Consider the following 17,695-nt stretch of genomic DNA (forward strand, 5'->3'; position numbering starts at 1 on the left):
CATCCTGTTGTGATGGTGACTAGAAAAAATCTTGATACACACTGGGAGTTGAAAAACAAAATCTGACTTTGCATCCAGTGTTACATCCAAGGCACTGGTGTTGTGTAAGAAAATACCGTTTATACGGGACAATGGAAAATTCAGTCTTCATGGAACATGCCCTGTCTCATGTACGTACGCTCCCCTTGCCAAATGGAAATACAACAATCAGTTTATGTCCTGCAAGGATAAGTACTCTCAGTGAGAGAATCTTGTTGCAGTATGAAAAGCATGCATGTTAACACTTTGCTAAACCAGTGACCGTAGTCAGTCTGAACAAGGTTTACTTCAGAGGATGCTGTGGTCTGAGGTGGCTATATGTGCAGCTAATGGAAAACCTGTACCATGTTTTCGGTCAGTACGAAAGGGTATGATATGATCAAGTAAGTTTCAGAATACATGAAAGACTTTATGTAAATTGCTTTTAATGTTTTCAAACATTTTCAAGGACATTTTCAATGACTTTCTTTAAAAAAAAAAAAAATCAGTGGCCAGTGTACTTTCAGTTTTATGCATTTATCTGGATACTTCGTCATGGTTACTAAGGAAACAAATGCAGATATACATTTGTGAGCATTTTTTTCAGTTTCATTTCATTTTTGATGGAGCAAATGAAGTCACACTTTAAAAGAATTTTTAGCTTCATTTTAATTAATGCACAACACTTTTCAGAGTACATTAGTGTCTGACTGAGCAGTTTAGTCTTGTAAAGGTAGCTGGACTTATTTCACAAGGACAAAATTTGACTGACTAGAGACAGGAAGACAGAGCTATCTCAAGTAGTAGTACGTGACTGTCCTGGTGTTTCCAAGTACTGCACGGAACCCCTTTTAAGTAGAAGATCACGTTTCTTCATAGGCTTTTATTAATAACAAATTTAATTGGGGGAAAAACAATCACATTAGTTTCATTTAATTGAAAATCTGTTTTTATTTATTTTTTTCCTTACATTCCAGCTGGTTTTAATCACCTGTCTTTGAAAGTTCTTCCAGATTATGCCTATGGAACATCTCATTTTTTTTTTACTTTTAATATAGATTATAAGGGGCTACAACTTGTTATAGTAAAGGCTGAAGTATAATTTTTCTGTTTGAGAATTGTACTTCTCTGTTACAATTCATGAAGAAACAGAATTAGTCTAGCAATCCTTAATCCTAAATTAACATTAAACTTGAGTGCGTGATAAAGTCATGTTTTCTAAAAAATAGAGCAGATATATTTTGCTATTCAGAGACAATTTGTAGCACTGAGATATGAACAGGAGAGGAGTGGTTTATTGGTATAGGAGGTCCTCATTTACTTTGATGGAAGTAAATGGGAATATCATACAAAAACATGTCAATTATATGTCATTAAATGTGGAATCTGCATTTCTTTTAACCCTTAATAGTTAATTGTGCACAGACATTTCAAAAGTAATTAGCTAATTTATTGAGTCACATGTCAAGTGGCATCAATGAACTCCTGCTTAGTGTAATTCTGAAGTTGGTTATGTAGATCATAACCGTGATGATTTTGAAAACCTCTTCTGTTAGGATTGCACTTATCTGTATGTCGGAGTGTGAGCATTTCTCCTTACTTCTGGAATGTCTTAAGATACAGACCTAGCTCTCAAGATGCTGCTATAGTGCATAAACATCCCATTTGGTTTCAGGATTTTCAGCTGGTTCTTCTCTAAGCTATCAGCCATGCTTAAGGTTACCTTTGAGATGTCATGAGAAGGGCAAAAAAAAAAAAAATAATAGAAAACCAATTCAAACAGTTTGGTTATGTGGGGAAGATTTCTTGGCTGAGACCCAGCCAATACTAGGTTTCTTCTGCATCAGTTCCTCCCATATAGGTTAGAAACTGGTAAAAAATACTACCCTACCAACTTCTTGCCCTAGCTCCAAGCCCTGAAAACCCAAACCCTCCCTACAGTAAGAGCAGGTGAAGCAAATGTGTGCCATAAATCTGCTAGAGCTTATCATGTGCCTGTAGCATCTTTGGGTAGGATTGTGGATGAAGAAGAAAAAGACCACACTGAAGAGGCCTGGCGAGAAATAGTAGACCCTTTATCTAATAGTAGAGAGGACTTTTTCCCTGGGTGCTTTACACTGAGTCTGTCTCCATCAGAGCCTTTCCACAGTGAGATTAGAATACCTGCCTGAAATGTGTTCAACAGTATTTAGCAAGCAGGACTCACAAATGATTAGTGCTGTTACAGAAAAACATGTAATTAGTGGAGACAAACACAACACCCACAGTAAGACAGGAGGTAAAGGAATGTCAGAGCAGTATTGAGAAGAAATGTGTAGTATCCAACTGAGTTCAGAATAAAAAGTAAACACAGATATTGGTACTTTCTGTTTGAAGTGTACTGTGACTGAGAACTTCTCTGATTAAACTGTTATCTGAGTGCTAAAAGCTGTTTTGTTACTTCATTGACTCAACTGAAAGAAAGACTTGTAGTCACGGACAGCTGTCATTTGATGTCTTAAAGTAGATCTCATTCTATTTCAATTTGATGAAAACTTTTATAGCTTCTGTAGTTGTAGTTTTTTCTTTTGTGGTAGTAGACATGCAACTGACTGTCACAAGCAGTATTTTTGATGTTTATTTGTATTCAAACAAGTCCTGATTAATAACAACTGTGAAACAAACAAAAAACCAACAAAACAAAAAACTATGGCTCAAAAACTGTACCAAGATATATCTTTGTGAGATACACCATAATATTTAAAAGGTTTATACAAGTTAACTGAAAAGTACTGATCTCGTTATTTGTTCTTCAGTGAATGGAAATGTTGTAGCAGGTTCTGAAATTCAAGAACTGTTCAGGCTGCCAGTCTCTGTTTAGATAAGATAAAGAATCCTAAAATTTGGGGGACATTTTTTTCCCAAGTCTCTGAGTTTCTTGCTGAAACCTGCAGCACTTCCTGTATCACAAAGCATCATTCCAATAACATGATTTAAGGCAAAGAAAGCAGCGTGGACAGATGGCAGTGAGAGACAAAAATGCTTAGCAAGCTTAACAAATGATGGTGGGGAAGTAGTACAATTGCTATCAGTTCCTTCTGTCTCTCAGATGAAAGATAAAGTGACCAAGCAAGAGGACAGCGCAACTTGCAAATTCAAGCACATGTTTTATATCTTTTCCGTAGTTCTGCACTGTTTATTTCCTGTTCAGTAAAATCGGTGATTGCACCCAAAGAGATGAGTGTGATATTGAATCAATAAACCAATATATTTTTGAGCATGTGGTTCTATCTATTCAGTACAAACAATTAAGCCTACATTTAACTTTAATGTTCCTATACAAGGTGGTCTATGGAATCTCAGCCTATGTAAATAATGGATTTATCTTGCAGCATCTAAAGATCAAATTGGACACTCAGCTTCTAGCCAGTGATTAGTTTATGTTGTGTGCATTTAAAAGAAGTGCGTTCTGATTTAGATTTATTTCCAGTGAAGCAATGTTCATCAGTGGAGTATGAAGAATATTAACAGGATTCAAATTACTTCCAAAACTGCAGTGGCTTTTTTAATGCTTCCACTGGAGTTGACTGTCCTTTCATCCTACAGATTTCCAGCTCAGTGGCTTATAGAATTTGACAAAAAGCCATGTTGCTCTGCGTCTGGCATAATGTCCATTTGATTCTTGCTGATGAGTCTTATTGGTTCCATGTCCAAATTTATATCTAATTAATCAGTTAATGTTGTTTTTGAAGTTCTGGTTGCTTCTTAATGGGAATGATTTTGCTTAAGTCTCATAGCAATTTCAATTTTCATCCATTGGTGCAAGGACTATGTGTTTAGATGTAAAGCTGATAAAAAAACAACAACAAAAAGCAAAAAAAAAAAAACCACATACTATTTTCATTTCTGAACCAGACTTATGTATGAACTTATTTTATAGTTTATTTTTTAAATTATTGTCTAGACTCCAACTTCTGTGAAGTACTAGAATATTAAGCTTTGTACGATGCTTACTCAGCATGTCATTCTGACTTCTGGGACTTTTGCTGTCTCCTTGTCAGATATTAGCTTGCCTTAAAAGCACTGTAATGCCTTAAAGATAATGAACGATTTGGCAGCAAAAATAATTTCTGGTTAATTTGGAGTGTCTGTATAAACTGCTTGGCATCTGAGATCATTGAAACCTATTATACTAGCTATGTTAAAATTGGAATTTATTTCTGTTTGAGTTTTGAAATCTCTCCCTGGGAGAGCCATTTAAATGTAAACGTATATTTTCCCCTTTAACAGTGTCTTATGGGCTATAATGGTAGAGCTCTTTTGCATTTTTATGTTTAATTTTATTGTAAAGAGCCTTGGGATGCATTTGCATGAAAGGCACTATATAAGCTTATTTTGTATTGCATTGTATTGTATTGTGACAAGTGCAATAATCTCCAGGTTTCCTGTCCATTAAAGAACTAATTTCACAGCTCACTAATTATGTGAATGAGAAGGGGAAATAGGTCCGTTTTCTCTAAGGTATACTGAGCAGATGGCATAGTATTTATTTCCACAAGCAGAATCTAAGGTCCTCTCTTGCCTTTGATTCCAAGTCTTGTCTCTGTTTATCAAACAGAAGAGGAATGATTTCAGTTTCTTGTGTACAGTATGTACTGGGAGGCTGCCTCTGTCCTTTGGTAATACAACAGTAGTTAGCATATACCATGACTAGCCCATTTATTTAGAATGGGACATGAAAACAGTTAAAATGAATGTGGATTTCAACGCAATTCTAATTTGCCACTGCTTTGTAGAAAATATTGATTAGGTCTGTCTTAAGGATTTAAACCGATTCCTATAAAAACTTATAAATGAATCAGTTGAATACCTTTGGGACTGTATCTAGTCTGTAATTCCAAATGGAAAACCATTATTTCCTTAGTCTGTATACTTTCCTTCATTGTCAAGGTCTTGCTACTTTGCTAATCTATTTTTTTCTTCTCACTGATGGAAATAACTGACATGAGTCAAACCTGCATGCGTACAGTGCAGCCTCCTAAAACACTGCTTTCTTTAAGGTAGTGTGAGTCATCAGAGGTACTGGTGTCCTTCTGTGATCCTATAAAATTGATATTTGGGCCCTTATTTCAGCTTTAAAAAGAGAAGAACTGAGACTAAAGGTCCTGACGCTTCTGTGGGACTTGGCAATCAGGCTGTCACAGTGCTGCACAATCAGATAGTTTTCTCCCTGTAGTGTAATGAGCGGTGCTAAACTTCTGTTTCGTTCCCTCACTGCTGGGTTGTCACTTGTTTTCATTTTGTGCTCATGGTGCTGATTTCATTCTAATTTTAGACGGATGCAGCTCTAATGTATGATGCAGTTCATGTGGTATCAGTGGCTGTCCAGCAGTTCCCACAGATGACTGTCAGTTCACTACAGTGTAATCGCCACAAACCATGGCGCTTTGGGACCCGCTTTATGAGTCTCATTAAGGAGGTAAGTCACTAATAAAATATATCCTGCTTCCTTATTTTCCTTTCTCCCAACTCCCATTTCATTTTATTCTAATTCTACTTGAATTCTGCTTTTTTATTTTTTAGTAGGTGAGTGAGACTATGAGCTTATGTTTAAAGAGATTGACAGATAAGAAACATTTTTATTTGCAAACAGGTTTTCCAGTCCTAGTTGGTACAAAGTGTATCATACACAGAAACATAAAAGGGTAAAATAACTGCATTCTAAATAAAACTTTTAATTGTGGATACTTCTGAGTGTTTTTGGAATGTTTGTGGAATTAAAAAAACAACCCCCAAGACCCCAAACCATAGACTAACTATGAAAAATTCAGCAACTAAATGCTAGTATAAGTTTGAAGAGGCCAAGAATGAAGTTTTAATTTTCACTTCTTTTGCCATGGTAAATATATATAGCATTGTTCTCCTAGTATACTGCTGAGATATGGTTAGATAAATTTAAAGTTATAGTACTATCTAGGAGATTTAAGGTGCTTAAGATTATAGAATATTCAAATAGGGTATTCTTGTACTGTAAATAACTACTAGTTTCTCATTCTAGATATGCAAAATACCATGGTAAAGATAAATATTTGCAATGGAATATAATCCTGTTTTTAATACTAATTGATTTTAAGATAACTGTCTTCCATACTTCTTCCTCTAGTTTAATATAGTTTAAGAACCATGCTGACTGTAAGTTTATTTTTTTTATTTTTTTTAATACGATATTAATTAAATTAGTAAGGAATCAACTCTGAAAGACTGGCTCAGTGACCTCAATTTTTGGTGTCTTAGCATGGTTTCAGAGGACGCAGCATCTTGCAAAATTTTGACTCAAATGTCCTGACAGAAGAATTAAATCCAGAGTTAATGGAAGAGATTCGGGTTGGGGAGCAGGGAAACAGAACTGCATGAATACTGCATGCATCAATAATGGAGAAATGAAGAGTTTATTGGCTAACGTGGAAAGTTGATTAAAAAGTTGTCTATGAAGATTAAAGAAAGGTTAATTTAATTAGCAAAAAGTGAATATGATATATATATATATATATTTAAATCAGCCACAATGATTTAGGTAAATAATATTCCCATTTTGACAGAATTTGGTAAAATTTTTCTTTCTGGGGAAATATAGGAAGAGGTATTTATAGACTTTTCTTTTCTTTTTCTCTAGGCTCACTGGGAAGGCCTCACAGGCAGGATAACTTTCAACAAATCTAATGGCTTAAGGACGGATTTTGATTTAGATGTTATCAGCCTCAAGGAAGAAGGTCTTGAAAAGGTGTGTAAGATGTTTATCTCTAAACTGATGTAAAACATAAAAACTTAGCCTTCTTTGCCCCCTCCCTCCCTCTAATCTCACAAAAGGAACTTATTTTTTTCCTCTGGATAAAAAACAAACATTTATATACCATCTACAACAAAATGAAATTTTATATGGGAATAAATATGTGGTTTTGAAAGGTTTTTTTTTTTTTTTTCAGAAATAGTTCTGACTCAAAACCTTATGTGTGTAGGGTTGTTTTTTCTTAGAAGACAGTAAAACTGAAACATTAGTTCTGACAACTTAAATACTTTTTATGCAATATGTTTTTCCCCATGGTGATTTTATGTGTGTTTCAGCACCATTAAAATTAAAAACATTGAGATTTTCCTCTTAGTATTTGTGCATGTCTCTCAGACAATTGTGTCATTATTACAAAGCAAATTCCCCTAAGTAAGTATGAACATTATTTATTCTCTTCAAAAATGTGGGAGACTCCAGATCTATACTTCCTCTTACCATGGCTCATTGGTTCTGGATACTTATGAAAACAGGTCTATACATTTAGGTGTTTGATTCCAAAGGAAGTTCTTTCCAAATGCTAGTGTCACTTTCTTCAGACAATGCCATAACAAATGCATAAACATTGTTCAATTCAGTCAATTTCAGAGAGTCGAGGGGACCTGCCAAGCACATTTCACTTCATTGTCAAGTGGAAGTGCTGTGCTAAATCCCTAGGTGCTCAAATTTGAATGTCACAACCATAAAATTTGGAGTTCTTGGATTCAGGAAATCTGCCTTGAAATATGAGACAGACCTGAGAGAAAAAATTAGAGGAATCCTTAGAATATCTTGAAAAGCATACCTTTTCTACATACCTACTTCTTAAACATAATTTCAGGAAACAAGACTTAAAAATGACTGTTGATGCTGCAAGTAGATTTTCATGCTGCCATTGTATATCATACAAATAATACCCATTAAAAAAAATAAATCAGGAGTTTAACATCAACTTCTAAATTGAGACTCTACGTTAAAGGCATTACAATGTACAGGCTTCCAAAAACATTCAATGTGTTACATGTAGAGTGCCTATTCCCTGCCTGATATCTGGCTTCAAAATCTTCTAAAGTTGCTAATCTGGTGTCTGACAGTAGCCTCTTAACTGCATACTTCTAGCCACATCCATAGTTTTGAGAGAACCTGGTGAAGAGTAGACAGTTGGACCTTGAACCATGCATTATAGTTTGATCTATATTGAGCTTAGCTTTACATACAGTTCCAATCCCATCACCTATGTGTAAACATGTGGGTATATGTATTTTCTTTGCATCTTACTAATTCGGTAAAATTTGCCTGAAAAAGAAATAAAATAATTTTGGAATTTCTCTGTATTTTAAGAGAGAACTTTTATTCTTTCCTTGGAATACAAGTTTTCTATTTGTAAGGGGCATTAAAAATTAAGAATAGGCAGCCTGACAAGTTTGTCTATCTTCTGACATGAATTTTTTCTTCTACAGAGATAGAGGGAGAGACTGAAAGATTAAGAAATGTCCTTTTTTGAATCCTAATATTGTCGAGATTTGAACTAATGGCCTTGGGAACACCTACATCTATTTGGCCTACCTACGTAACTCCACAGTGATCTGAAAAAAGATCACGTTCCCCTTCATCACTGACCAACCTGGTATAGAGAGGCAATGCAGGAGGCTGCAGTGTCTCACAATGTTATGATCAGCAGACAAAGGTTTCCATCTGCAGGGCAATGTATTTAGTTTTTATTTACTGTATAGTTGTTATTTAGATGTGGTGTTCTGTAAACACTCTGCTTTCCTTCATCTTCAGATAAAGTTTTATCCTCTGTTGCCCCAAGGCAATATTGTACTGACAAATAAAAAAGAGAAATTCAGGGAAACCACCATGCTGCAGTTCTATTTCGTTTTTTTTTTTTTTTCTCCTGCAAATAGCTGAATAGAGACATTAGTTTAAACAACATATTTCTCCAAACATTTTTCCCTGATACTAGTTTTGGGATATTAATGTTTTCTTATTAGGAAGATATCACAGAATCATCTAGGTTGGAAGAGACCTCCAAGATCACCTAGTCCAACCTTTGACCTAACACTAACAAGTCCTCCACTAAACCATATCACTAAGCTCAACATCTAAACGTCTTTTAAAGACCTCCAGGGATGGTGACTCAACCACTTCCCTGGGCAGCCCATTCCAATGCCTAACAACCCTTTCAGTAAAGAAGTTCTTCCTAATATCCAACCTAAACCTCCCCTGGTGCAACTTTAGCCCATTCCCCCTCGTCCTGTCACTAGGCATGTGGGAGAATAGACCAACCCCCACCTCACTCAAAGAAGTTCATAAGGTGTGAGCTTGCTTTGAAACAACTAAATAGGTAATGTGATTTTCAAAAAGGTCCAGTGGAAAACCTGTGATTATAGAACTAAACTATATCTTAAAACATGAAGCAATGCTTGGATATTAAAATGGCTTACTATGAAGTATTCCATGAAGGGAGTTAGGCAAAGTTAAGGAAAGACAGTGTATAATTGTGATTAAAGTTGCAAAGCAAATTTGCTTTGTTTATGAGAATAGTAGGAACAATGCAACCTGTCTTCCTTACTGAAAACATAAATGGAAGAGTTTATGACATGGGAATAGCTGAATAAGTCAGTAGTGGCTGAAGAGTCTGCATATAAGGAAGTGATAAGCTGTTGAAAATGAGAAAAGGAAGTCTCTGAAATCTAGGATGACTATAAGGACATCAGGCGGCATTTGAGAACTATCAAGCAGCATGGGTTTTCAGGAAAAAAATCTTTAAAGTGTACTTAATTTCTTTCCTGGCAGAAATGCAAAACAATTAAAGGAAGGGAGACAGTGTAATATATTTGCATTCAAGTGACATACCTGGTACTACTTCACAACCTTACTAAAAAAAAAGTTGACTTTATTAACAATTTTTTGTTAATAAGTATGTGGACTGGAACTTTCCCAGGAGAACATTGATGTAAGATAGTGCATAATGGATGTGTAGTGGGCTAAAGGAATGGTATCTTCCATATGGATCTGTATTATATGTTCGTTTTATATTTTACCTTCCATATCAATATAAAGGTAGAAACACAAAAGCATGTTAATTTAATTCTTAGTTGACAATATATTAGGAGATACATAACCCACTGAAAATACAGAAGTTAAAAAAAAAAGTCTACAGAGATTAGAAATATGTGAAGGAAATAAAAGCACAGAAAATACAGTACTCTAAAACACAGACTTGGGAAGTAGTAATAATGAAAGATATGTGAGAGACAATAACAGAAACAGTAGTAAAAGGATATGGATGTTTTAAAACAACCAATGTGTGCTTGAGCTGTGTATATGGGTGCTCAGAGAAAAGGAGCATCTTCACTGCCTTTGTGGTGCACTTTGTGGTGCATTTTCGCTTTAAAGGGATGTGATAATATTACTTCTTCAACAAAATATTCTGACAAGCTTTGGAATGAACAGTAACAATTAGTTATCATTATTAAAGTTTAGGAGTTGGGAAAGTGTTGGCAAAGAATGATGAGGAATGCTACACATTTAAAGATACATATAAGCAAAAGTAGAGCAGTTACTGTAGGGTGTAGTGATAGCGGATTAGGAAAAGGATGGTTGTTCAGAAAAATGTATTGGTTGCCCAGAGAAATAGTGGATGCCCCATCCCTGGAGGTGTTGGATGAGACCCTGGGCAACCTGACCTAATGGGTAGCATCCCTGCTCATGGCAGGCAGGGTTGGAACTAGATGACCTTTAAGGTCTCTTTGGACCTAAGCCATTCTGTGATGATTCCATTAAGGAAACTTAAGCTATATGCTCATTAGCCTGAATTGCTTAGTATTTGATTCTTATAGGTTATTTTACTGAGAAAGAGAAATCCATCTCAACTAAAAATGTCTTCGAAGAAAACTTGTTTATTCTGAAAGAACGCAAACCCTATTATGCTTTCCAGTAGAGAGAATACATTTTAGCCAGTTCTTTCATTTGAGAGCTGTTTTTCCTTCCCTCCCCTCCCCTCATCTTCCCTTCTCTTTCCATTGTTTTCATTTTAAAGCTGAATCTCATTCACTTCGCACTCTCTCCTCTCTCTGTCCCCTTCCTTTACATTGTGTGCTCCATCTCTCCATCATACACATTTTTTCCTGCACTCTTCTACTAACTCCTCCTCTCCCTACTGTGGTGGCTTTACCCAGCTGTGCAGCTGAACTCCTCCACAACCACTCTCTCACTCCCCATCCTCAAAGGGAAGGGGGGAGAAAATACGATGAAAAGGGCTGAAGGGTTGAGGTAAGGACAGGGTGATCACTCAACTATTATCATCACGGGTAAAACAGACTCAGCATAGGGAGTTTAATATAATTGATTGCCTATCACAAATGGACTAGAACAGTCAGAAACTACAAGCAAACTAAAAACACTTGCACTCCATCCACCCTCTTCTACCACCTCCTCGCCCTGAGTGGTGCAGGGGAACAGGGAACAGGGGCTGTGGTCAGTCCCTAATGCTTCGTCTCTGCTGTTCCTTCATGGTCACTCTCTGCCCCTGCTCCGCATGGGGTCCCTCCCACGGGATGCCGTCCTTCCCGAACTTATCCTGTGTGGGCTTCCCACAAGCAGCAGCTCTTCAAGAACTGCTCCAACATGGCTCCGTACCACAGGGTCCATCCATCAGGAGCGAACTGCTCCAACACGGGTCCCCCATGGGTGGCAGCTCCCCCCATACCCCCTGCTCCTGCGTGGGCTCCTCTCCATGGGCTGCAGCTCCGGCCCGAGGCCTGCTCCTGCAGGGGCTCTCCATGGGCTGCAGCCTCCTCCAGGCCACATCCACCTGCTCCACCGGGGGCTCCTCCACAGGCTGCAGCGTGGAGCCAGAAGAGGCTCCACGCCAGAGCATGGGCCTCTTCAAGGTCTGCAGGGAACTTCAGCTCTGTCACCTGGAGCACCTCCTGCCCTACTTCTGCACTGACCTTGGGGTCTGCAGGGCTGTTTCTCTCACAATTTCTCATTCCTTTCTCCCAGTTGTTGTGAAACTACTGTTCCACAGCATTTTTTTTTTCCCTTTCTTAGATATGTTCTCACAGAGGCATAAACATTATTGTCCTTTGGCTCAGCTTTGGCCAGCAGTGGGTCCCCTTTTGGAGCCAGCTGGAGCTGGCTCTGATCTGACATGGGGCAACTGCACCCCTGCATCCCCCCGCTACCAAACCCTTTCCACATGAAACCACTACGTGTGCCTCCTTCACCTTTTCTCCTTTCCCTTTTTCCCTCTCTATTGTTCTTTCCACCCCACCTTCTACTTTTCCAATATCTCTTCTCATGTCCCTCTCCATCTCTTTGTCCTTTCCATTCCCTTTCTTTCTGTTTTCCTATTTCTTCAGGAACCCTTCGTCATCTTTGTCAGTCTCTTGTATGTTCTTTATGTTCTTCCCAAACCAGCATCTTGTCAGGCATCTCTATCTATGAATTTAAAATGATTTTTTGAAAACAAAACAAAACCAAAACTTTGGAGAGGAGAAAAGAGAATTATTGTGAAATATTTGTAGAAGACCTATTTTTTAGAGATTTTTTTTTTTTAATTTGACAAATAAATTGTATAGTTAATAGGAAATTACCTAAATCTTGTGCCCTACTTGTAACCACTGCTCATTCTGAAGTCAGTGACGACAGAGAAATTGCTCATCTCGTTTAAAAAAATGCCTTCTGTAAACATAGATTGCATGAATTACCTGTTCCTGAAACTCTTGAATGAGGGGTGATAATCAAGCATCGAAAAAAAAAAAGTATGCTTTTTCCAAATAAAAAATCCTGTCTGACAAAAATGATAGTTTCCTAGAAGATGAAAATGACAAAATTAATTGATGATTTGAGTGCTGCTAATGTAAGGTACAAAAAAAACCAAAAATTGCTCACGGTCAATCTGGCCAGACTGCAACTATTTATGGTTAAGTACAGTAGAAATCCCAAACTGTGGCAATCTGGTGTAATAAGCAAATTGTCATTCAAAACATAATCAATCAGTGTTTGCATTGAAGTCACATCATGAGGAAAATTATCTTATGCTTCAAGGAGATAACACATACCTGAATTTAATACATTTAATATGAAAATTTGTCACTGAAAAAGAATCACATTTATTGAATAGAGAGGTTAACAACTGGATTGAAATCTTGCTCAGCATCCGATACACAGAACAAAGATAGATGACACAAAATGAGTTGTAATCCATTGTCTAGGATATCAGATCTTGTTTTATTTAATATTTTTATTAATGACATGGGAAAAAAAAAAAAAACAAACCAGAAGTATGGGTATTAACATATTTCTCAGAGAGAAAGTAGTTTTATTTTTATTTTTTTAAGAAACTAGAATAACTGAAGCAATACCCAAATTGGAAAGACATAAATATGAAGAAATAATATTATTAAGACAGGAGGATAGTTATTTTCTTGAAGTAATCACTGGTGTACTACTAACTACTGTACAAAATGTAAAAAAGACGGTTAACTAGAGACACATTTCTCAATTATTTGGGGGTTGAATAACTCTGTGATGGTGGCTCCGTAGATGGACAATTGGTGCCACTGCAGAGGGGCAATGATCCTTCCTATTACAATGCTTATGGCACTTCACTGTGAGTAGTAGGTAGTTTTTGTTGACTCAAATTCAGAAATAAAGGTTCCTTCTCTTAGGGGAGTTTTGAAGTAAAGTAATGACAAGGGAAATGTGCTTATTCATAAATTTATTTTTCTCAAACATGCTGAAGTAAGAAAGCTATTTTAATGTATTAAATGTTTGTGTATAACATCCCATCAGACTTATAGTAAACTAGTTTGGAGTATATATAAGCTCAGCAAATTTAAGTTGCAAGAATGTACAATGCTTCTTTTTTGGGGTGATGGTGAATTATATTGGATTGATCTTAGTAAGGGTAGTAGATTTGAAGAAAGTCTGAATTTTACTAAAGGAACTACAAACTTTTTCCCTCCATTGCCATTGAAACAATTAATTTAGATTTTTTTCATAAATAATTTGCTGAATTATGCTCAGCATGACTCGAAGCAGATTTTTACTAAATAGAAAACTGCATTTTTATTTTAAAGTGGAAAGAGGTGTTTAAGGAAATGTTGGACTTAGTGCTTGGTTTAGTGGGTGACATCGGTGGTAGAGGGATGTTTGGACCAGATGATCTTGGAGGTCTTTTCTAACCATAATGATTCTATGTGCTTTAGACATGCTAGAGGAGATAAATTAAAATCATGCTGTACCTTTGAAAATCATTGGGATGAAAGGAAGCTACCACTTCTTTTAAAACTGTTAACTAGCTGAATGTGAACTTTTTATTTGTATACAAGCTTATTTTACAATCTAGTTATTTAGGGCACTCGAATGGAAGAACTGGGAATCAAAGCCTGGGAATGCGGGCTTCTCATTATTACTTTTTTGATAACCTTTGAAAAGTTTCTGTTTCAGTGCCATATTGAACTTACAGGGGGAAAATCAGACAGTTGCCCTGTGACTATATTTACTATATGAACATCCTCTCTACTGTGTACATTAGTGTATCAGGTTGTTTCAGTTTAAAGGAGAACTTGAAAATTTGTTGGAAATAGATATGATGCAGTAGAAGTAAATTGCAAGTTGTTTGAATTGAAGTTACATGTAGCAGAGTACCTCGATTTGCTTTTTCAACATTTATGGCATTTAAAGTACTCTTGATTTTTTAGTGAAAACCCATTAGCAATTCTGTTCTGTTCAAAAGGCTATTTTAGAATTAAAACATCGTGCTTAAGTAAATAGAAAAAAAATGAATTTAATGCATTGTTTATGCACTGTTTTCTCTAGAAGGAGCAGTTTTGGGAAGATGTATATGTGATACTGTTCCACATAGTACATCAGAATGCCTGGCATAAGTTTTTGAGTTCATTAATAACATGCAAAAGATGTACTATGTGGAACATCCTACTTTTGTTCCATTTCTTAGATTATTGATTTACCAAAATAGATGATTTTGTGCAACGCAAGTACACTTAACCTCATTTAGAAAAATAACGCAATAGTTTATCAAGATACAAGTTCCTTTTTAAAATTGTGCAGTTGATAGTTCTTATTAGTCTAGATGGATGTAGTAGATAAAACCCAAAATCTAATAGTTGATAATTATTCATTTGCTTGTGGCTGTAACTGTATTAAAAAGTAGGGGAAGAAGTATTTTAATTAATAGTGTGTTGGCTTTTGTCCAGATATATCTGAATTATGAACCACAGAATAAAATATATGATTTAATGAATTCGGGGTTTGAAAATGATCAAATAAGGTGATGACATTCCCTTAGAAATTTTTGTGCTACTCGTGTTACTGAAACTGAATCTTACAGGGGAGATTAGTATAGGTTCAATTATGTGTATAAAACAGCAGGGATAGACTCAAGCTCTGGTCTTTGTCACTCCTTATTAGTCTATTTTCCTAGTTTGCTCTTTCGTCAAAGTAGAAGGGACACTTTGATTGCTGTAACTAACAGAATATTGCAACAAAAAGTTCTCAGTCCTTTTACAGTTTCTTAATTGTGGCCAAACTGCAGGGCTGATTGTTTTGGGTTCCTAAAAACCTTTCAAGTCACAAAATGAAGTAATACTAAAATAGTAAATGAAGAATTTTTTTTTTAATAGTAAGCTTTGATTTCAGTGCTTTGAGATGATTTGTTCGATGTTATTGTCCAATTGTATTTGAGACACGTGTTCCCCCTTCTTCCCTTCACAGTTCTGTCTTCACTATAAGAGGTACTGAATAGCCAAAATTTAAGAATCATAGCCATTCAAAGGAGTGGCCCTTGTCTTGTAACTGAGTGTTATATGCAAAGAAGAAAGATAAAATGTTCCTGACGAACAGGACATGGTAGAAAAAGAGATCAAACTTGCCTTTTCTCTCTTATAGCTTCTGCTGATTCATACTCCACTGTATGCTCGGTTTTAAAGATTAAACTCTCTTTATTCAAGCCATACTGAATTGTGTCCTAAATTTAGTTGACAGCCATGCTGTAATGAATCGCTTAAAAGCAGTTTCTCAGGAATCAGTTTGAAAGATTTGACAAATATTCCTCTGTATGTGTTTATATATATACATATGTGTATATATATATATTCACAATAAAACCTGCTACCTCACAGAATTATTGAATTACTGTCCATATTCAATTTTAAAGAATCTTCAGCTCATATTGTAGATGTTGCTGAGTATTTGAAGTAATATTTAAAATATTTTCTAAAAACAAAAAAAAAAGTTTTTATTTTCTAGACAGTGTAGTAATATAAAAAATAATCTGATGTCTAAAACCAGATGTATTTATTGCTTGCCTGCTTTCATTTTACAGTGATGAAATTGCAGATGAATGATATAAGCGTAAGACCCACTACTTACCACTTAGTACATGAGATTGTCCTTGACCTGAACCTTAAATCATAACCCTGGTTCCTAGCTTAGATAAAAATCCTATTGACTTTGCTGGAGTAAGAAATTCAAGGTACAAAGTGTCAAAAGATATATATACTGAACATTTATCTGGAAATCAGTTAAGTTATTTCACTTTCAGCCTTCCCTGTTACATTTTTACGAAAACATCTTTTGTCCGTCTGTTCTCTCTGATGAGAGAAAACGATAGGTCTTTCTGTAGAGAGGATGCTCTATGCTCTGCAAATGAATTTCCACCCAACTATTGAGTTATCTTCAAATGTGGTTTATCTTGAAGTATGAAAGTTAAATGGAAAATTAAGTATTCAGTGTGGCTGTAGACATTATACGCATCGTTTTTCCCCTTATGTCACACTTCATGAAACACAATCTGAAGTATCATGAATCATATATTAAAAAAGTAGGCTTTCAATGTAATGACAAAAGATAATGAAACAGGGGTGAATAATAAGTGCTACTGATCTTTTTTTCTTCTGTAGCAATCTGTTTTTCCTTAAAGCATTATTTTCTAGACATTGAAATGTAACTAATGGACAATTTACATAGTAATATACTGTTTTATAGGTTGGAACTTGGGATCCACTGAGTGGCCTTAACATGACAGAGAATCAGAAAGGAAAACCAGCAAACATCACGGATTCCCTGTCCAATCGCTCCTTAATTGTTACCACCATTTTGGTAAGCAACTATATCTACATTTCCAGAAACACAGGAAAACTGAAAGAACATGCTATACTAATTACAACAGTAATGAACAATCTGTAATATATGTTACAGTTACTTAGCAATTACTGTGTCATAAATGAACTCCATTTGTTAAGTTGGTACTGGATATTTACTCTCATCAAAATTGTAAGTAAATTATCCATTTAGAATTATGTCAGTTGATGAGTAATTTCAGTTTCCTTATTATTGACTAAATGTTTGGATAATTGACAAAACAGTTCAGCACCATGTGAGAGGACAAAACTTGTTTGATTCAAACAAAGTAGTCTGGCTATAAGCCATACAAAATTTATTGCTTTCATGTGCTACTTAACATCATGATACCACTTTTAAGGAAAGTAGGAAGTGTTTATGGAGCAGATCATCTTGAGTGCCATCACATGGCACATTCAGGACAACCAGGTGATCAGGCGCAGTCAGCATGGCTTTATGAAAGGCAGGCCCTGCTTAACTAACCTGATCTCCTTCTATGACAAGGTAACCTGCTTAGTGGATGAGAGAAATGCTGTGGATGTGGTTTACCTAGATTTTAGTAAAGCTTTTGATACTGTTTTCCACAGCATTCTTCTGCAGAAACTAGTTGCTCATGGTTTGGACAGGCATACACTTTGCTGAGTAAAAAACTGTCTGGGTGGCTATGCCCAAAGAGTTGTGGTAAATGGAGTTAAATCCAGATGATGGCTGGTTACAAGT

General features: G+C 36.0%; 1 protein-coding gene across 12 annotated transcripts in view; it reads left to right on the forward strand.

The window, feature by feature from the left end:
* The window catches only part of GRIK2 (glutamate ionotropic receptor kainate type subunit 2), a 411,583-nt gene that overhangs the window by 205,313 nt on the left and 188,575 nt on the right, over positions 1-17,695 (forward strand). For 11 of the 12 annotated variants that reach the window (XR_014582476.1, XM_083831531.1, XM_083831527.1 and 8 more), the window contains 3 exons: positions 5,333-5,476; positions 6,671-6,778; positions 16,841-16,954. Coding sequence is in view for 11 of the 12 variants with exons in the window: in XM_083831531.1 (XP_083687657.1) it covers positions 5,333-5,476; positions 6,671-6,778; positions 16,841-16,954 (366 nt within the window). In the remaining variant the exon portion in view is untranslated. Of the gene's footprint in view, positions 1-5,332; positions 5,477-6,670; positions 6,779-8,280; positions 8,676-16,840; positions 16,955-17,695 lie in introns of those variants that run through there. The other variant, XM_083831526.1, reaches the window with a different exon arrangement.

The sequence above is a fragment of the Anser anser genome (assembly GCF_964211835.1).
Source record: "Anser anser genome assembly, chromosome: 3".
NCBI classification, from domain to species: Eukaryota; Metazoa; Chordata; class Aves; order Anseriformes; family Anatidae; genus Anser; species Anser anser.